The following is a 22,643-nucleotide window of genomic DNA, read 5'->3' on the forward strand; positions in this document are numbered from 1 at the left end:
GACGCTCCTCAGGTGCTGAAATGGCCCACAAACAGTCCTCAATGCAAAAGAGCTGTGAACAGCGCTCAGAATTATAGAAACGATGCAAGAGTTCATGCATAAGTAACTTAATATCTTGTGTGGTGACACATGGGAGAAAGCAAATCATTAGGCCATTAAGTTTGCATTCTGCCGAAATTAATTATATAGGACTTAATTAAGAGTCCACGAATTAAACTATGCTGTTTTAGATAACAAGGTTTGCGGCAGAGATGCAAAGAATATACTACTGGGCTAGATTGGCGCTCAATATACGGCTGCGGGTGTGCAGCGGCGGCCATACTAATAAGTAACAAACTTTCCAGATCACACTCCTCATGCGTTATCTAGGGAAAATGGGGAATTATAGGAAATGTACGTAGCACGTCGCGCTGGCGAGCTCATGCACAAATTCAAGCAGCCTTCGTGCTTCCGTAGAAAATTACACAGAACAACCGCAACCGATGTTGGATGCACGGCTGCGAAAAGTGTGGAATTGATCTCGGTTTCTAGCCGTTCATTTCTACCGTTAGGTTATGGGCTAAGCACATGAAGAAATTAGTTGTCGATGTGGGCTTCGAAAGTGGACGTGCCGTTTGTGTGCATGGAAGTTTAATATTTGTCATCTGCAGAGTGTTATAGCTGTAAGATGCTCTTATAGTCACTGACATAAAAATGCTTGGCCTTACCGGATAGTTCGCTCTGTCGAAGGGTGCTTGAAGCGGCGGATGAGTTAGGCAGTAATACCTGCTTCGCGCCCGCCCCCCGGGGAGCCTCGAAAAGGTAGCTTAATGACAAAGTGGCCAATTAAGTTGTATTTGGGCGGCTTCACTGCATTGCAACGAGCATAGCAGACACGGAAAGAAGAAGGGTCTGAAGCTGCCGCCATACTGGTGCACGAAACGTGTTTGACTTCCGCGGAATGTTTTGAGATCTGGCACTCTGATTAAAATTTAGAAATTACATTTCTTCTTTCCGGTTTCCCGCAGATCCGCGAAAAGAAAGCTTATTGAAAAGGTGGATTAAATTACTATATGGGCGGCTTCAATCCATTGCCACGAGCATAGCAGTCAGGGAAAACAGAAGTGTCTGAACTGCTGCCATACCGGTGCGCGAAACAGGCTTGATCTCTAAAGAACGTTTTAAAATCTGGCAATCTACTAAAATTAAGATTTACATTTCTTCTTTCCACAGTATAGGTTACATTAGCGCGTGCAGTCTGCACTGTGCTGAATTTAGAAGCCGATTGTTTCGTCGTCACGCTAGCACGTACCAGCTGCTGACCGTTTTCTTTTGATTATTTTGAGCACCACATCAGCACACTAAATCGCATTTTCAGAATTGTTTTTTTTCTTCGCACGGTGTTTGCGCCGCTCGTAAGCCAGCCTGTGGTAAACAACAGCTGTCCAGATGGTAAATTTCCAACGGCGTGGGTCGCTCATCATGTCGAAACCGGGACAAGAACCCGTTGAATTTCTCTGAACTTGTAACTGTGCGCAAAAAAAAAAGGGCAAGGCCTGTTCGTGGAAAACACGCAATTTGTCGGAAGAATTTCGTACGTGCTCTCAGCAAACAACTCAATCGCGGTTTCTCATTTTGAAGCAGCAGCGACTCTCCACACGACCTGTGCTGAGAAAATGTCCCTAGTGGGGTGCATCTCGTTATCATCTCTCAATGTACCAGCCTGCTACGTAGACAGTTATTTACATCAGAAGGAACGTTGGTGCCTTTTGTAAAGCGACCTACCTGCATTATAACGTAGTCTGCGCGCAGCTAGCCCGAAAAAAATTAGCACAGAAGACTCGCATGATGCTGGAGTTGGGGAGCGGGACAGGTGGTGCCAGGGGATAGAGACGTCCACTCATGTCGCCATTAAATCTTCCCCTCAGATTATGCCGAGATGTCTAGAAATTTCCTCCCTCGGTAGTTAATCACCCCTTGAGTGTGTGGAGAAAAGGAATATTATCAATGAGATTGCGTCTGTATGGCTTTGCGTTGTAAGTTTTCGAGCCCCGTAGCCGTCAGAAACAGCATGCGCGCTCGCCAGACATTATTTCACTACTCGAATTAGGCCGTACAATAGAAGTGTCTGACTGTAAAACCTTAGTCAAAAGCAGTGGAAGGATATTTTTACAGACAATACGCTTCCCTTATAGTCAACGCACTAAACAGGAGCTTGGATTAAGCTTCTGGTTCAGAATTTCTCCCGTATGTTTCAACTTAACGTTTCTGAACATGGATGTCTCAGCTGCACCGGCGATTTTAGGCCCCGACTAGGCGCATCCGCATGGTTCTTGATGTTCTCGGTAGCCGCCTCTACAATGTGACACGCACAAAACAGGGGGGCTAACGAAAAATTTTCTGGCAAGGGCTAGGTAGAGTGAAATTAGTTATTGAGCCTCTCTCTTCCATCAATGGTTTTAATACGGCATACAAAACCGCTGCATGAAACTCACAGTACTGCGGTTCTCGGCTGTATTCTAGACTCATCTTCTCAGTCAACACCATATTCAAAGGCAAGGTCAGCTTTACTGAACATCAGCAACTAGCGCTATTTGTCGGCCACCGGGAGCAAACACTCCGACACACACTCTAGGGATATTTCCATCTGTGAGAAAAATCAGAGCGTGACGAGATGGCACAAAAAGCTAGAACTTATGGCCGGCGAGCTTTACCCACTGAAGAATTTCATGTGTTGAGTGCTCCCTGCGCTGGCAGCAAGCGCTCAGAACCAAACCTTCAAATTCTTTGAGGTCAATTTTGACGGTCCGCACGTGGTAGCTGCACGTGGTAGCACTCGGGAAAACTAGGATCGTTTCTGCAGGTTTTTAAGGCTTGAAACAAGGTAAGGCTTGTCCAGATAAGTATTTTATTTACAATTTTGTGTCCTTCAAATTTGTCTTTGTATGGACATTTTCGATATTTTATAGTCTTCGATAAGGCGTTGAGCTGTGCTCTGGTACAACTGAAAGATTTTAATTCGCAGCTCCAAAGAGTTCCGACATCGTTCATCGCGCGCCGGAAGATCCACACTTTTGGGCGTCTGCTCGTAAGGAGCAGCGGCTGATGCTTAAATTAAGCATTAAATCTCAATTACACGCATGCAATAAAGTCGTTGATAACTGGTACTCATCTGCAAATGTATAAAGTGCGACTATACGGCATTCAGTATTCGAACCCTTTCACCAAGTTTCACCTAACTAAGGTTCATCGAGATTTTTCCGATTGACAGCATAGTATCGGGTTGGAATTTCGCCTCTATTAAAATCTAGGCATGTCTATGGCAATCGAGCCCGCCACGCAGTGGTCAGTAACACTATATAACATTGGCTGGAGCACCATGGCAGAACGGAGGGGTATTTCTTCAAAGCAGATGAGAAATGCCCATATTCTTGCTCCTCACTTCGACCTAGCGTGTCCGTCTGCCATCCGTCTTGTTAACGTAGTCCTAATTAGGGACCACCGCGGACAGACAGTCATCCTGGGGTCGAACGTTCTTTTGAACTGAGAAGTTGCTTGGTATGTTGAACGTTCAACTTCGCTTTATTGCACTAAGGCTGCGCTTTGGGAGTTCGAAATGAATTACTTCCTTTCATCTAAGGTTACTTCCAATGATTGATGACTAAACTCTTCTTTAGTTCAAGCTCATTCACGTTTAGCTCGGCAGTCGCAGGGAGGAGACACCAGTACTCGAGTGCTTTTCGACATGGACCCAGCTGCGCTTCTAGTATGTTGGGCAGCGTCCACTTATATCACACCTGTTCTTTGTCATGGCAGGAAGTATTCCGTTTTCAAGGACAATGGCGCGCGAAAACAATTTTGCTGCGAAAATATGTTTGCGGTCGAAGGTTGGACGGTTGAAGCAATTTTGCTGCCAACATATGTTTGCGGCCGAGGGCTGGACGGTTGAAACAATTTTGCTGCGAACGTATGTTTGCGGTCGAGGGCTGGACGGTTGACGTCATCGTTGTGCAACATGAAAGTCGGAACAGCGCGATTTATGTAATGTACTTTTTCTTTTTTTTTACGTACCTGGCTTGATGGCTTCCTGTGCACTGAATGTGTATATGACCTCGCAGCAGTTTTTGAGGCTGATGACCTGCAAATGCTGAAAGAATAAACACTGCTCTCATTTTGCTCTTTTATACCTGCACTGAACTCACTGTTGTCAAGTTTTCTCTATGTAATGCGAGTGGTTAAGCGGAAACGCTAAACTACGCTGTCTACGTGGTAGCATGCTATCCTACGCAACTGGAATAAGCACGTCTATTTATGATAGCCGCAGCAAGTACACCAAACAGGAATGTCACTTTTTGAGGAAAATACAGCACTTCAGAAAAATGAAAAAGCGAATGCCACATCGCTATTTCAAAACTTTATTACTTTGCTTTAATCGAGAAAAGGAAGCATTCTGCAGCCAGATGCATTCGCCTTTGTGGTTTTGACACGAACGTCAGGCGTTATTCTCTTTTGTCAGGAACATGACATTAGCCATGCACCCTCCGTGTGCGAGGACCGAAAATGAGCTCTGCAATACTCCTTTCTTTTCTCCAGAGGCATAGATAGAGTCGGCGATTTTGTAATTTCGCCAACTGGACGGCTCCCGGTCAGCTGTGCCTCTTGGTGATGACGCCGACTCAAGCGTTCTCACTTCTCAACTAGCCCTCGAAGCAGCCGTCATTCTTCGCCAGGCGTGCTCAGCGTTGTCCCTTCCGGGGCTGGAAAGCTGGCATGCGTGCATATTGTGCGCACCGCGCCTTTTCCGGGCACTTGAGGGTAGATGCCGCGCGAATGTGGTCTCTGCGCGGGAAAAAACTCTGCGAGCCGAAATGGAATGGTGGTCGTGGGGATCGACATTTCATGCAGTAAAGAGCTTTCTGCCTCCGTAACTGGGAGGGGCTGTTAGTTAAGGGCTCCCGTGTCCTTAGGTGTCTGCTGTGAGCGCTGAACAAAGTCTTTCCTCTCCTATGAAACTGCCCGTGCACAACTTCTCTGGTCATTCCTCAGCCGTGGTGGGCTGAAATACGGTCAGGAAATCCGGACAACGTCGGTATATGGTGTGTATTTCAGGGCTGAGTGGATGTAAATGTGGGCTCTATGCTGGAGTAACCTTCACAAGCGCAATTGGTCGGCCCTAAGAAAATAGCTGTTGCTCCTTTATCGAGTGCGGTGCTACTGAGAAGTAGAAACAGTCAAGCTCTTGAGGTTCTTGAGGGCATGTAGGCTCTATCTAGGAGAACACTAGGCACGCTCAAAATGGTGATGGCCAGAGAAACCTCTGTTGGCCCTACTTTGACAATGGCGGTGCTAGAAACCAGGGATGCGTCGGTGAAAGCTGTTCTCCGCTTCCGAAACACAGCTGTCAAACGTCCACTCTTTGATGTGTCCATCAGCTTTAGGGCTCTTCTATGCGATCTGTGATCGCTGTGCCAGTCTTACGACGAGAGTTACCGTAGATTGGGAAGGGTATGGGGCCCTCCTGTAAGTATGCATGGTGTGCATTGCCAGCCACTCGAGCAAAGATAACGAGAACGCAGCATGCACGCTCTCTCCAGTCGCGCTCGGCGCGGTGGCTGGAATGGAAGTCGGTCGAACAAAAAATTACCGACGGTTAATTACTCCCTAATGCGAAATTTTAGCGCAGCACATCGGTTGTTTCACCTTTTCAATAGACTGAGGCAAAGAATTTGAGCAAAACATGTGTGTTCAATTACAGAAAAATTCTTGTTTTTCCCACATATTCATTTTTCAAGAAACACTCCGCAACAATTCTTCGCTGTCATTAAGGAAGCTTTGTGGTCGGAGTCATAAATATATGCTCTATTTGATGCACCAATACCTGGTTCTCAAACAAGAGGTCAATGCAAGTATTTCGCGAGGCTGTCACAGTCGTGAGAGGCGTTGCGAGCGAGAGCAACAGGATGTTCTCCCACATGAGTGGTAATGAACTCCTGTTCGTTCGTCTTTATATAAACATTAAGGTCACCACCCGCTCTACCATCCTGACAGGTGGCAGTTAATGGTTGATCGCGAGAGTTCGCTCACTATTGTCAACGCTAACGCATTCCGCTAGCCCACATCTTTCTCTCATCACCCCACGTACCTATAAGCGCGATTCAGGCGTCCACTGACCCAGGGAGCCAGTTATGGGCACTTCTTTTCCTAAAAATGATCGGAGTGTAAAACGTCAACGCCAGTGCCAATGAACATAATGAACACCGAAGGCCTATGGCTTCAGTGCCGCGTTTCTGACACAACGTTGTCAATGCCAACGCATGCAGCGCACATTATGTCACTATCGCCACGTAGCTTAAAGCGCGACTGAGGTGTCCATTGTTCCTAGACGGCAGTTATGCGCCTTTCCTTCGCTTTCCATGCTCCCGCTCCACTTGTTTGGCTGCTTATTGCGCGACTAAGGTGTCTAGTGCTAGTTACGAGGGACAATGGCGACGTTGCGAAGCGCAGAAACGAGCGCCAAAGAGCTGCGCTCTACAATTATGAAGGGCACTTATGACTGCTCGCGTGCTATGAATGGGACAGCATCCAGGCGGGGCGTTCGGCGGTGGTGATGGTGTACTACTCTAATGCAGTGGCTTGCGTAGCTGTTCTGTTTTCCTCGCCCGCATGGAAGTTGAAGAACACGACGACACCCAAACCCAGCGTGTCACTCTCACTAGCAATTTAGCGCGCGGTGTTTTGTGCTGCGGGGATGGCGTAGTGCCGCAGTGAAGTCGCCAGCGAAGAGAGAGAGAGAAAACACTTTATTGTACAACGAATTCGGGGCACGCCCCAGGGTCCCCGAACGACCCCACTGCACTCAAGTGTTTATGTTCCTAAGGTCCATAACACTCGCAGCCCGGCAGGTGGCGATGGTCTGCACGGCCGGGTCCTCCGAGCGCAGCAGGGGACCCAGTCATCCCACGTCTTGGGGTCCTCTAGGCCCCGCGGGGGAGGGTCCCGCGGGCTTTCTGGCTGATGAGCCATGCGACGCTTTCGAATTAAAATGGTCTAAGGTAATTCCTTCTGCACAGTGATAGAAACAACCGGTATACGTGCTGCGTCTGCCGCTGCTGCTACACCATGGCCCGAGCAGAGGCTCAGAGCTACCGGCGTCAAGATCCGTTGGTCCCGTTGGTCCCGCTCGCAACTACTGCCGCTGTCGTGACAGCCTCCCTAAACACAGGCCTAAACCTAATCTTTGAGGATAAGCCCCAGAAGCACAGCTAATGTACCCAATATTGGAAATGTATTGGCAAGGGCCAGTCCTGCATAGGGCCACAATGAAACGATCCGTTTCCAATATTGGGCCGATTAACTGTGCTGCTTGGGAGGATTTTGACCAAAAGTTTGAAAGCCACTACTTAGCGGATCTCAAGGCTTCCTTTGTGACATCGAAATCCTGGGAGAGGAATGGTAGTTGATGAGCGAGTTTGACTGGAGCATAAAGAGTTGTCTATAATGTGCTTATACGTACACACCTGCCACAAAGTTCTACTTGGACGCAGCGTTTCACCATATTCAACCAAAGATTAAAAAAAAACGTGGTGTACTACAGCCGGCTGAAATCAACCGTTATTCTGCGCCCGTCAGAATAGTTTACTTTGCGCGTAATTACCCAAGTCAGTAAGATTAATCATGTAATTTTTTAAATATTTAATTTAGGGTCAAGTTTGTTTCATTATGCTCTAAAGGGGGCTCAGAAACAACCGATCCAGTTTCTTGTAGCAAATTACGTGTCTCCTATGTGACCCATTTTGCGGGACTTAAAGAACGGCCGTAAAATACCAAAACAAACAAACCTGGTTGCGCTTTTGAGCTAGAGATTCCTGGGGCGAGAGCGTAATCACCTGTATCTTTGCTCATATTTCATGGCCTTTCTATTGCAGTGCTGCCATGTCCATTTTGATGGATGGATGAATGGATGGATGGAAAACTTTATTAAGCAAGCGAGTTTGGACCGTGCAAGGTCTCAGGGCCACCGCACAGCCCTCACATTACGCGCATGCGTCCAGGCCACGTAGGGCCATTTGAAGGAATAAAGGGAGTGAAGTTAGCGGTAGACGCTGCTGTCGGCATAGTCTTAGAAGCGCGTCAGCACATATTTCTGATCATGGGAAGCGCGCGACGGGATCTGCGATAAGTCATATGGGCACACCACCGATAGCCAGTTCATACGGAGCTTTGACTGTGCCATGAAAGCGGACTAAAATGAAGGGAATCCAGTTAAGTCACGTAATTGGAGGTAGCCTACGTTGTCTTTCAGCATTGTGCAGTCCTTCAAACTGAGGGGTGGCTGCACACGTGTGGATAACCAGAACACATGCTTCGTTCGTTCAAAACACAGTTGGGAGCGTGAAATGCAGGGTGCACTAGCGCTGTCACGTGGCTTTTTTTTTTTTTACCAATTTTCAAGGGCTTGCTTTCAATGCCGGAAGAAAGGGCCACTTGGTAAGGCCTGACATAAAAAAAACTGCATCTAAATTTTAACCGTCTAAATTTTTATAAAACTTAGATCACCCTGAAGTATACTACTAAAAATTTTGCATAACTCAGCTCGAATAGTTACCCGATTAGGAAGAATATGAAAACTTGGAGGGGACACTTAAGCTTCGACTGAAGGGTATCACGCGACGGAGTTAGCGGCTCACCCCAAATAAAAATGGTCCATAGACAGTCTATAGACTTCTTAGTGACTTTATTGACTTCCTATACATATTGCTCTTTGCCTATTCATCCCAAATAAAAATGCTCCATAGACAGTCTATATACTTCTTATTGACTTTATTGACTTCCTATAGATATTGCTTTTTGCCTATTCATAGTCTATAGACTGTGTATAGGCAAAAGTCTACTAGAAGTGTATGGCCATAAATCTTTAGGTCGTCTATAGGCATTTGTATTTTTCTATAGACTGTCCTCTAGGATTTGTCCATGGGCGGTCTATACACTTTATAGACAGAAATCGATAGACACTCTATAGACTATCTAAAACTTTTTGTAAGGGATATTTGCGAAATTGCTTATGCTCTACGTTACATTCATAGATCCCAGGAAGTCATCAAACCACTTCAGGTGCAGTGATGCAGCGGTAGGCTTATGAAACCCAGGTTGCTCTTCCCGAACAATCCCTCGCGACCAATCATTAATTGAACTGCCACGGTGGTCACTTTGCTCACAATTCGATGAACACGTTGTGATGACGCCACAAGGTTATGATACATAGATGGTCCAGCTAAGTTGCAGGAGTGGCCGGTTGCTCACGCAGCTCCGGTTGTGAGTATCAAACGGTCTCCGAATCCAGGCAATTTTTTCCGACATGGGGATACTAAAGATCAAGCGTTCGAATACTTTTACAAGCTCAGCATGAGAGCAAACATTACGTCAATGGTTTAAACTAGCCTCGGTTTCCCTCCTTTTTTTATAACGTAACTTGAATAAAAATTCAACTCCCCATATATGCGCCTATTCAGACATCTATTAATTAACGATTGAAATAGAAAGTATGTGTTGATCAAATGTTTAGGGGAATCCCTGCTCCGGTGTAGCGGTGGTCCCGGGTTCGAACCCCGGACCAGGACGAATTTTTCTTGAACTACGAAGTTTCCGAGAAAGCTGTATAGCTTTCCTTTGTAGCTTTATGGCTGCGCTTGGGTGGATGCCAATGAGTAATTACTCCCTTATTAGAAATAGAAAGTACTTTTTAGGAGGCACCTTTCGAAATAGAGGTCGATATGAATGTATTACTCCACGACAGACCTTTTTATCGGCAGACCGGTTTTTAACAGCGCTGCAGATGCGATGCATTGCTGCCGTTAGTTTGTCGCCAGTGCAAGACCTTCAAGCGCTGAATACTGAAATGCACGATTTCTGTTCATTGATAAGTGAAAATGGTATGAGCAAAGTTTCATCTTAGGTTTAGTCGTATTAGTGCCAATAAGTAAAACGTCAGTCTGCTATCATGCATAAGACTATCCGAAACTCTTTATGCAAGTACTTTATTTTCCGCAAGGGATTAATAAAATTTCGGACGGAACACAACACTGCTTACGTGCTTTGAATGAGAAAGCATTGTCTCATAGTAAGCTCTGTTGTGAGGTTCATTAAGTAGTCCTTGTTTTCTAATGACACACCTACTCATACATTGATTACATTGGCACTAAAATAACAAGAAAAATGTGTCCCACTCCGCATAAGCCGCAATGTGTCCCAGCCATAAGAAAACGCATACACTAGGTCCACCTTTATTAAATAATGGGCTGCCAAATTTTTTGTCACCTGTTATTGCAGCTTCTCTGAGTTTCATGAAACACAAAACATAGCACCATGAATTGAAAGGACGCAATTCTGTTCTCGGGCGTCTTGCGAAGGGCCTATAAAAAGCGGGTATATGCGACTTACTGCTCACAGCATTCAGTGGCTCCGGGAGTGCATTATGTTGATGAATTTCTTGATATGTTGTTTCTGATTGAACTGCACAGCTTATGAAAAACTATAAGTACGGACCGGCACTCTGAATTTGTTCTTTCGACGAAACCTCATTTCTGCCAAACTATTGTTCAACTGAGGGAAGTGTACGATCTTTAAACCGGAGTGGCGCTTCCTTTTGGTGGTGTGCTGAACCTTTCCTCCCGTCTAGTGCTGGGTTGCTCAGTCTTATTGGGATGCCTTTGTGGCGTTTCATAAAACATTTCTAAACAATTCGTGTAAAAAGCAGAGATTTTGAGTGTAATAAATACCACCCTTAAAAAAATCAGATTAGTACTCAGGTATCGCGTACCCTCCCCTTAAGAAATTTTATTTTTATTCTTGGATGTAGACGTCACTATATGAAGGTCGGCTGCTCACACGAGAGCATGGTGACTTCAGTGACGAATTTCGTGCCTTGAACGGGGACGCGGTAGAATACGGGTGAAAATATCAAGCCGCTGCACCAGGCGTTTATTCAGCAATTAACGATGAAATGCTTAGCTGCGGTAAATGCAGCATGTAAAGTACACTGTTTTCACTTGTCCATTTTCTCTTCCAGAACTGCCCGCACAAGCGCAGTGCTACTTTTCGTGGTCTATTTAACTGGATTGTTCCTTGGCATGGCACTAACCGTGTGGTTCCGTGGCTGTGACCCAGCATTAACAGGAGCTATTCAGAGCATCGACCAAGTAAGCCAGATGTCACAATGCGCTGCTTTTTGTTCGTGGTAAGAGAGCGCAGTTGAGCTAATCTGCTTGTGCTGTCGCAGCGAAGCAAGATAGACGCAAAGAGAGGCAAGGCACGAAAGATGACTGGAAGCCACGAACGCTTTCATGCAGCCTTCTTAATAGTAGTAGTAGTAGTAGTACAACACCTTTATTCGGCCGTAATTTACAGGCCGAGCATGTCGACCGCCTTTGTGACCAGAAGTCGCTGTTCTTCCTCCCCTTCAGCGCCAAGCCAGTTGAGCCAGGTGGTGATGGATAAAGAAGATTGGGGGTAGGAACCCGACTGCTGAGCAGCCGGGCAATAGGAGAGCTCAGAAGAGCAAGTTGCTGGGCTAGTTGGGGCTGTTGCATCGTGGTGGAGCAGCGCAAAGGACGGGACACAAGAAACAAGGAAGGACGTACACAGGCGCTGACTATCAACTGAATTTTTATTGCGAAATACAGAGAATATATAGCAATCATGAGGGGGTGGAACATAGATAAAAGGTTGCTCGGTCACCGGAATCCAGAAGACAGTCACGTCAGTAGATAAAGTATGTTGGTGAATGTGGTGGCGGTGAAAGACGATAAAGAGAAGCGGAGGGTGTATAGGGCCACGTGACGTGACTGTCTTCTGGATTCCGGTGACCGAGCAACCTTTTATCTATGTTCCACCCCCTCATGATTGCTATATATTCTCTGTATTTCGCAATGAAAATTCAGTTGATAGTCAGCGCCTGTGTACGTCCTTCCTTGTTTCTTGTGTCCCGTCCTTTGCGCTGCTCCACCACGATGCAATAGGAGAGGCAAGGGGCCAGGTCCCCATAGATACAGGGCAGTTGGGACAGGAAGGGTCCGATCGGTAGCGGTAGAGAAAGACGCGAGACGGGGTGATAACTGCATTCATTTGGATGTGCGAAGAAGGCGAACCTCTGGCACCGTGAGTGAATGATAAGGGGGAAGGTAAATGCGTTTTTCTAGGCGGAGCTCGAGGTAGATCTCTTTTATGGTACGGCGACCTTCTTAATATACGAACATATACATGCGTTAACAACTACTATCCTTTAAAAGGCAGATTTTAGGTTCATGAGGGCAACTGCTTGCCAGAAATTAAACATAACACAATTATCAATACAGCAAGGTTTGACAGACGCTGTATTGAGGACAATGGACAAACGTGTAGACTCTTATAGGACTCTGGTTGCGTGGAACTGGTACCTTTGTTTGAAAATGCACTCTGCAGCACCAGTCATGGTTCAGTTCTCGTTCAGGACCTCTGTTCACTGTGCTACTAGAACGACAGTGCTGCCAAGAGAGTGGCCTCGACAGGATAGGGCCCTGTGTGATCAGCTCCATTCGTGACAATCTCCCACTGTTTAGACCTGAAGACAAACTACGTAAAAGCTGTAACTATTTTTTACCTACTGAACTGTCTTAACAACCTCGCCTCTTGTGAGGACGGCTAGCAATTCCCTGTCTCATAGCCTTGTCCGCGTTCTTATATACAGTCTTGAAAAAGACTGGTAGAAGGGATAAGTTCAAAATAATGATTAAAAGAATGTGCCCACTCAGATTCAAACAACACTCCACCTTTCACTGTTACCTTAATTTTAGTCTGCTTTCTGTTCGTAGGTACTACATTGTTGAAACATTTCCAAGAACCTCCGTATTCAGTTTTATTTATTTAGAAAATGGCTTCTTTATATAGCGTCTCCAAGTGGTCCGCATAATGCTGTTTACTTTATTTCAGGAGGGATTAAATTTTTTTTCCTTTATGGCTTTAGATTTCGCAAAGCGCTGGTGAAACGAATTTTTCAAAGTAATTTCTCTTAGATATTTCTTGGTTAACCACAGCTTTCATGCTTTTGCGGCTTCAGACCTCGTTCTATGCATATGGAAAACATTCAGCATGAATGGGTTAGAACACTATATAATCATACTATATGGTTCACTAGGATTAGACCTAGAGTATACGGCATCCCAGATCACTTGTGCTAGTGCATTTGAAAAATGTAACTAGGTTACTTTGGTGATACGGGGGCACCTTACAGAAAATTATTTTACTAGACGCTTTCTGAGGCTACAAGCAATTATACATAAAGTATATAGGCAAATAAACGTTCATATAAGCTGCAGTTACCGTTAATCCCTCTTGCAATTCATCCCAAATATTTTTGCTGAATGCACCGTTTAATGTGCGCTTGTAACCTTAATACATGTGTCAGTGATTGAAGTTGGGGAAAGCATTGCATTCCAGCACTCCATACAGCTCAGTTTGAACACAAGAAATACTAAGCAAATTCATAATTAAACAGCCACCAAGTACAATAGTATATTTATTGTCACTGAATTCAGCTGAAGTCTGTTTTAAGAAAAGGCAAAATGCTGGAAGTTTTCACAATTGGTGGCAGGCGTACGGCGCAGAAATCCGATCCACCGTGCTGCACAGAAACCCCTATATAGATTTTCCTAATAAAATAATAATTTTCAAGCATTTCACGACCCTCACCTTTTTTTTTACAGAATTAGAACACACCATACTGGGTTATCATGGTGGCTTTCGAAGAACAACATCCGAGTAGATTTATGATAATGAAAACTCTAATAGTGATTAATCAATCAACACTTTACTTTGTTTCGCGTGCGCGTAGTGATAAGTGTGATCATGGTGCAACGATGATCGCCATCATACAAGGGGAGCCGTAAAGGAAAGTGACTGTGTGCAACAATACAGCTTTTGGCTTGGCGTATCGGCGGGACATTTAATAGTGGCCTGGGGCAACATCAGCAACAAATGTAAAGGGGTAGGAGAGCTCCTCTAAAACTGCGCGTAAACGCCCAGTGCAGTGAACACGCTAAAGTAAATTGCATATCGAGTGATTACCCAGCTCTTCACGTCTTTCGTTTCGTGTATTAGTAATGCTTTTTGACGGGCTAGTTGTAAACGTTTTGTGTAAACTATCATCGTTTCTTTACTTACTCGGTAGACCGGAAAGCGGACCATTGTCTTTTCCTTCTTGAGCGAACTTGATTCCAAAACGCTTATTGGGCGTCTCCGCTTCATTTCAGATTTTACCGCACTACATCAACACCCACCTCGTACATGTGCCCGGATTTACTGGCCTCTTTCTCGCAGGCATCGTAAGCGCCGCCACGAGGTATTTATTACACTGCGCAACGCCCCTGCTGTCGAAATTTTTCGCGGCTTAAACAGTTGGCGTGGCCATCTTATAGTTTATACTACTGTAATCGGCTATCGATACGCGGACGATTAGGAAGTACAAAAGCAGAGCACTTGTTCGTACACTGTGTAATTAATGGTTCAATTGTTTTCAGGCTTTATTTCTTTGTTTCCGCGCTATTTGACGTAGAAGGTACGGGCGCAGTACATCCACAATTCGCGCGCCCAGAAAGAGCACTGATGCAGTTCCTACTCCATATGTTGCGATCGATAGAATGCCACAAGCGCTCTAACAGCAGGCGACATACCAGCCACTAACCCACAATCTTTTCTGCGAGCTGACTGAAGTTTTTGGGATCTTGCGTACAGACGTGAGCAAAAAAGATTAGCGCTCATGTGCCACACAGATGACAACACTCGATGCTGCGATCATGAACTCGCTGGTGAAAATTCGTAGCGTTTTAATGTAGTCAAACCGAGTGGCCGTGCGAAAACAGCAGTTCAACCTGATTGCCTCATGGTTTTGCCTTGATGGGTTGTCCGCACATCTGGCAATTATGGAACGCCTGGTGATGATATTAGACTCAGGTTACGCTCTGATCGAGGTTAAGCTGATGTGATCTGTTCGCGGTGAAGTGGAAAGTTGATTACGACGGCGATGCGCAATGTAAAGTGCCAGCGTGTGTTGTAGTTTAACACAAGACGTGTTCGTTCGAGTTTAACACAATACGGCGATAGCCAAGTGCTCTTGCGTGCAGGGTACTGCGAAGCACATCTGTTCACGCCGCCGCGGGTTCGACTCCCAGTCCTGGATATTTATTTCACCCCATTTCACCTCGCGGGCATGAGGAGCGACGCGTGCCCTGGCGGAGATTGGGTTACCACCAAAATGCTAGCGAACATGTACAACAAGTCGCTAGGAGGGTAATGCGGAATTGTTTAACAAATGCTGGTCGGAAGGAAAACTTTCTGACGAATGGAAGACGGCAGAAGGTCCGCTTCGTCTGAAAACCGGCAAAAAGATCAGTACTGAGTATCTGAGGCCAATATTGCTAACATCGGGCACCGGCAAGTTGATGGAAAAAAGTTATATATAAAATAACTTACAGACATTTAGATAAAACGGGCCTCTTCCAAACACGATGTCCGGCTTCAAATCGAATCTTTCAACTCAAGGTGTACTTTTACGGCCAAAAGAACAAATCATCGACAAACCTAGAGGCTATCAGACCAAGGCAACTCTAACATTAGACCTCAAAAGTGTATTTGATGATGTCAAACATAATATCATACTAAAAAAATTACGTGACTGCAATTGCGCTTTAAGGATGTATAATTATATCGAATAACTTCTTTAGAACTGAAGAGCTAGTCTCAACGTCGAAGAAGTAAAGTCGGAGTTCACTCGACCTGGAAGTAGTGGCGCACCGCAGGGGGTAGTGCTGTCCTTTTTGCTCTTCAGCGCTGTCCTATTAGGACTACTGAGTAGGCTGGACAGCAGGCACTCTATGCTGACAACATTACGATTTGGACATCCAGAAGGTCAATTGGCAGCATGCAAGAAAGACTGTTTTTGCACTGTTTTCCCACTGTATTTCATTGCTTACATCAATTACCTTGCATCTCTAGATACACCATAAATTATTTTATATACGCCGACGACACCAGTACAGTTTTTACAGAAAACAATGCAACTGACCTAATCAAATGCGCCAACCTATTCTGGGACAAAATATGTAAGTGGTCAAGCACTAATAACCTAAAAATAAACTGTTTCAAATCAAAAGCAGTTCTCTTTCAAGCTAAACAAACAAATGTTCGCATTAATCCACTGAAGTTCAATATTACTGAAATAGAATTTTCTTCTTCAGCAAAATCACTGGGTGTCGTTTTCCATGAAAATATGCTATGGGATTTTCAAGCCGAAAACATACAAACTAAACTGCGCAAAGCAGTAGGTATATTGAGAAAAGTGCAGCATTTTTTACCTGTTCCCCAAAAACTAATGCTCTATAACACGCTTTTTGCACCTCATCTATTATACTGACGTCTGGTTTGGGGTAACGACACCAAGAAATAAGCGAATAGGTTGATTATTTTACGAAAAAATGCAGTTCGACCCCATTTCAGACTCTCCATATAATGCCCACACTTCCGATCTATTTTTTAAATACAGAATTGCTAAACTTTCTACGCTTTATGAGCTGCAGTTGCTGGAATCCTTGAAATCTGATATCCATAAAAATATAACAACATTACGAGCCGTTGCAAACTTGCTAATTAACATGTCATCTCGCTCCACCCTCCACCATGAACATTGGCACGTTCCGCGATCACGTACTAACTAGGGTCTCCAGATGCTTCGAAACAGGCTGCCAACTACACTAAACAAATATAAGCTACAGAAGAGCACCTCCGGGTTCTCACCATGAAAAAATTATTCGACATTATTAGCTAACCCGTACGGCATGATCTGATTGTATTTTTAACTAATGGACTGATTCACTGTTTCTGCACTTATCTTATTCTGTATATTTTTTTTTCAATATGAAATGATTGTTCCTTGTTATTCTTTTCGTCATATATATATTTGCTGTACTTCCGAACGGTCGTGCCTGCTGCTATGTTGTCTGGGAAGACGGTGCCAGTCAAGCTGCCCTTGACGCAGCTTTTATCCCGTCACCCTCACCACATCTCGTACATGCCCTGTACTTGATGTGGGAAATAAACTGAAACTGAACTGTGGAGCGTATACAGTGCAATAATGCGCTAATAGCTGTGGACTCCAATGCGCAGCCACCAACTCGTAGTTTCTAATATTTAGGAAGAACGGAGACTCAGGCCCTCTTATAGTATTGGTAGGAGGACACGCGAAGCCGTGTTCTCTCTAAGTGTGATCGACCCCTCTACATGAATTCTTGGCCAGGGTGTATAGGTATTTGCCTAGTTTTTGGCATGCTTTTCTTGTTTTTCTTTCGCAATGCGTTGGGCTTCCTTGTTATGTTCACGGCCGCTAGCAAAAAGTATCCGTTGGCAATAACCCGAACGCTACTGCACTCCAGCGTAAAGCCTGCATTATGTTCCAGATTGTAGAGACACCTAAAACCAAGGTTAGTGACAAACTGGACGGCAGCGCTAGTCCTCGTAGCTTGTGGACGTGCAGAGTGATCGCCCCTGGCATATATGATGGCTAATGTCAATGATAATGATTAAAGATCTCGCCTATCTGTGTCAGTGTGGCCGTGTCGAGGCCTTCCTGCGCAGTTACTAGGAGCGCCTGCGAAGGAACACCGCCACCAATGGTCGGTGCGACGACATGCACAAGTCAGCACAGCGCCGTTCGTTTAGAGGAATCAGTGTTTACAATGCGCAGTTTATGGATGACCAACGCCATCTATGAGACGTCCTAGAATCTGCTGTTTTAAGAGCGTTGGTCCTTACTACTTCCATCTGTCAAAGACGTGTCTGTCTGCAATGATCGAATTTACCAAAACAGTAACCACGTAACCACACTATATCATATCACATACCCGCTACGGTGGCTCAGTCAATAGGGCGCTTGGCTGCTGACACAAATGAAGCGGGATCGATCACAGCCGCAGCGGCTGAATTTCGATGGAGACGAAATTAGAGATGTCCGTGTAGTGTGCGCTGTCAGTGCACGTTAAAGAACCCCAGATGGTCGTAATTTCCGGAGCCCTTCACTATGGCATCCCTCATAGCCTGAGTTGCTTCGGGACGTTAAACCCAAATAAACCAAACCAGTAATGCGAAAGCAAAGACATTTTAAAAATGGGCATGAATAAAAGTTATAAAAAGTTGGGAAGCCTTAGCAATTACTACTTCCATTTGTCAAGGACGCGTCTGTCTGTAATGAAGGTCAAATTGACCAAAACAGCAACCACGTAACCAGACTATATCATATCACATACCCGCCACAGTGGCTCAGTAATTAGAGCGTTTGGCTGCTGACCCAAAGGACGCGGGTTCGATCCCGGCCGCTCCGGCCGAATTTCGATGGAGGCGAAATTCCAGATGCCCGTCTACTACGCGATGTCAGTGCACGTTACCGAATCTACGGTGCTTGAAATTTCCGGAGCCCTTCACTACGGCATCCCTCATAGCCTGAGTCACTGTAGGACGTTAAACCCCAATAAACAAATTTATATCATATGCGAACAGTGGCAGCGCCGCGCCTCAACTTATAGCTATAATTTACTAAACTTTCTATTCGTTATATATGCGCCAATATAACGACCATAAAAGTGGGACCTCCCCGGGACCAAAATTTCCACAATATTTTTGGGCCACCCTTTGACGTAGAATCTTCCAAGTGTCATGTGACATGGCATGTTCCTGAGGATGAAAAAACTAATTGAGCTGAAGCCAGAAATAAGTGTAGAATTCGCAACGGCGACCTTTCCTCCACCAAACCGCGCGTTCTTAGGGCCTTGCGACAGCCACTGCCGTCGAACAGTTTGTAGCATGGGCTTCCGGATGGTGTCAAACGGTTCGTTTTGTTTTGATGCACACGTTTATTAAACTTACTAAGTGATATAACGAGGAAATATACCGCATATAGAGAAGGCGGCTGTAGATCGCAATAGTAGTGCAAAATCATGACCACCACCACCATGTGGTTAGAAGGGATGTTTGAAGGTCCCGAAAAGCCGGCGCCAGGCAATGGGGGAGAAAATCTGACGTTATTTAGATGTGGCGCGCTAATCCTGAAGTTCAGTAGTAGATAGCATCAACATTATTCGTTTATTTACATCCCTAGCTATTTCCCTTCTTATTTGATCCCTCGCTTCGTAGGGTTGAGGCGTTTACATATTTGAGTAAAACTGACAAACTATATTCATGCGGCCAGAGGAAAAATGTCTTCGAACATAGCGCTTGCAGCGTCGGAAGTGCTTTGCATCAGATGATACTTTCCACGTGCTTTTCATTTCCAAGAGCTTTGGGTGCACGTTTTTTTCTGTTTTTGCGCAGCACAGTGTCGTCAACGATCAACTCACAGGCTGCGATCTTATATGTGGACGTCATTGTTCCCCGGTTCAAAAGGGCTGAACATCATGTGTTGTGGATGACACGTGGCACAGGTAAAACCAAACTGCTCCAATAATACTGGTCCTTTTTATTTTAGTGTCCTACTTTACCTCGAATATACATTTTCTTAGATTCTGCGCATCTATCTTGGTCATGCCACCATGTTCTTATAAGAAGTTTGGCTTCGTTAACAATCTTAAATGTGTTTCTCCCCTTTTTTAAATCTGTGAAGTTCGCGTAACTTTTATCTTTCCTCATCCGAAGAGTAAAAACATTGAGATCCTGGATCTGGGTATCAGGGTTTGAAATATATGGTGGGGCATCACGAAATAGCTATATTGTTATCGTTCTAATTATATTTGCCACTATATTCAAGATACTATAAGCAGACTAAAAGGATAATCATGAAAGTGCGAGGAGAAGGAGCTCGAGTCACAGCAAAAACAAAATCTTGTGGAATAGAAAACAATTATCTTCATCGTCAGCCCAACTGCGACCACTGCAGGACAACGTCCTCTCCCGTATCTCTCCAATTAACCCGGTTCTGCGCCAGCTGCGGCCACTGTATCCCCGCAGACTTCCTGTGCAAAGTTAAATGCAGCAGGAATAACGAGAAAGAAAAAGCGGAAGCAAAAGTCACTAAACAAACTTAAATCAAAGTAGGACAAAATGTGACTCGCAGAAAATGATATGCCTTTTTCCGAAGGCGATACTATTTATTCTTGCATTATTTTACACGCGCATTCCTTTAGGTCATCGCTATTATCATCATCAGCCCAACTCTGTTCACTAGAAAAGAAACAACTCCGGGTACAATTATTTCTCTACTGTGACAACTGCGGCCAATGCGTTCCCATAAAATTCGTAAAAGCATGCCCCAGATTGGCCCCGACTCTTCTCCTGCTAAGGTTGCCCTTTTTCAGGCGGCGTGTACATATTGCCACACTGCCGCGTCGTCTTCGTTCTGCATGAGCTCGGCGGTTCGGCGGGCTTCGTCCTAGGAAACGCTGTGCTTCCCGCTTTTCTGCTGCGTTTGTCGGTGACAATATTAAGCCCACCTACTACTGCTGCCGAAAAGTACAGCCTCCGCCTTGCATGCTGGAGGTACTGCGTGGAAATCCCCATGTCAACGCCAATAATTGGTGGATAATTAAAAAGTCTTTATGATTTTATACTAGGGCTCGACAAAGGTGTAATGAATGAACGAGAGAGAGGGCTGCCTCACTGAACTAGAGTTTTCACCGCCGACGTAGCAATTAACCAACATTTCATTTAGAGACTTCCGCGTGCGATCTTTACAAGTACAACCGGCGGAAAAATAACTTGGGGCACGCGAAAGGCCGCCAAAATCATCGCCGCACCATCTGTCGCTGCACCTCTGGTGTCCAGACATCGCAGTGCCCGTGCGCGCCCTTTCGTGCTCGCAGCCATGTCTTTTTTCTCGCCTGCAGCGGACTATCCGATTACATCTACCTTTCGGTGTTAGGCGTCGCCTTCTTTATTCACAGCGTGACGCTCGCAGTTCGCTAAACCCTTGCCATGTCTCGACCTCAGAAGTGAACGTCAGACGGCGCGGTGATGCAGTTTTATCTGATTCTGGCCGCCTGCCTCATACCCTGACTTATTTTGCCGCCGGTTGTTCATTGTAAGCGAAAATAACTCAAAATCTGTAGCCGTTTTGACTGGGTGATTCCAGTGGAAGAGGCAAAGTGCGCGGTTTTGAACAAGACATTGCTCTACAATACCTGTATTCATACCATCACTAAGGTTATGCATAAATATGCAGATTATAAAAATAGTTCAGTATTCATTCTTCATAGGTTAGGAAAATACATTTGATTAAGTTGAAAAATCAATTGTCAAGTACAAATTTCATAACCAAGGCCCAGATAACAATACTGAGTTCGAAGGAATATACGCAACGATAATGGCCCCTTGCAACTGGAGCGATCAGAGAGTGCCTCTACGATTACGGTCTTCACAAATGTGAAAAATATTGGATTTTTGGTTTTGCACCCCGTCACAAATGCCAAACATTTCGTGAACATTGTTAACCTATTCATGCGCCTTTCCGCCGCTTATTTGAGCCAGGACATCCCAGTTGTTGAAACCAAGTGGCGAGCTGGAACGTCCCTTCTTTTTTGGAACTTGTTCTCACTACAATTTCTGCCATCAAAAGTGATGTCGAAAGCACAAATGGAAATTTTTTTGAGCTCAGCTGATTGTTCAACAGAAGTCAGGGAACGTAAGGAAGGTGCACGGCATGTTTGCTTCGCATTGACGCTTTTTTTTGACAGCGCGCTTTTTACCTCGCCTGAGGCTGGGGATTTATACACTTCTGTGTCGTTATACGAGAAGTTTTATGTTACTTTTGGCAGGAGACTTACAAAAAATTCGTGAGGTTTTCATCCAACAGCAATGCCTGCTCAAAGACCTCGGCTTTGTGCAGCAAGAGCGGGTTGACGAGCTAGCCTTTTGTGCAAAATTGCCTGCCCAGATTCGTTCTCGTTGTCATAATGTTTTTTTTTTAGTACCTAGCTCCGCCAGAACTTCTCAGAAGGAGTCGTCAACTTGCGGACTAAAACTTCGCACGAATTATTTCCTCGTGTTGCCTAAGAGGTGGCGCCAATGAATGCCTTCCCCCGAATACTGATCTGAGGATTGCTGTCCAGCGTTCACTCATCATCATCATCATTTATTAACCCTTAAGGGTCCCGTTAGGGACATTACATAAGGGGGGGAGGGTAGGTACAGGGGTGTTCAGCAGTCATACATGAATATAAATATAGAAGGAATATAGAAATACAGAAAAATATAGAAAATATAAAATATAGAATAGAAAAAAAGTAGAACAAGACGAAAAAAAGACAGAAGTAACAAATTCAAATAATCACGTCATGACAGAGTGTAGCAGAAATATAAACAAAAACAAATTACAACTTTCGAGGTAGAACAGGCTGGTCAGTTTGCAGGGCTTGGAAGCTGGCATAGGGTGCAGGAAAAAATTATTTGTCGTTGAGATGGTCGATTAGGAGCTGTCTGAATCTGGAAGGATTAGTCTCAATGACAATGTGTTCGGGGAGGTTATTCCAGCTTTCTATCGCACTGGGAAGGAAAGATTTATTGAAATAATTGGTGGAGCCGTGCAAACGCTGTATGCTTAAGGAGTTATATAAACGACGAGATGATCGTACCGGAGCTCGTAGAAGGTTTTCTCGAAG

The 22,643-nt window shown here is 45.0% G+C and overlaps 1 protein-coding gene across 1 annotated transcript in view; it reads left to right on the top strand.

Annotated features, from left to right (window-relative positions):
* Nucleotides 1–22,643, top strand: part of LOC149325426 (sodium-coupled monocarboxylate transporter 1-like) — an 81,466-nt gene that overhangs the window by 32,071 nt on the left and 26,752 nt on the right. The window contains exons 8-10 of the mRNA XM_089563549.1: nucleotides 11,045–11,174; nucleotides 14,262–14,350; nucleotides 19,366–19,475. Coding sequence (XP_089419675.1) covers nucleotides 11,045–11,174; nucleotides 14,262–14,350; nucleotides 19,366–19,475 — 329 coding nt within the window. The remainder of the gene's footprint in view (nucleotides 1–11,044; nucleotides 11,175–14,261; nucleotides 14,351–19,365; nucleotides 19,476–22,643) is intronic.

This window comes from Amblyomma mixtum, chromosome 10 (genome assembly GCF_055824585.1).
Source record: "Amblyomma mixtum isolate Tamu chromosome 10, ASM5582458v1, whole genome shotgun sequence".
Classification (NCBI taxonomy): Eukaryota; Metazoa; Arthropoda; class Arachnida; order Ixodida; family Ixodidae; genus Amblyomma; species Amblyomma mixtum.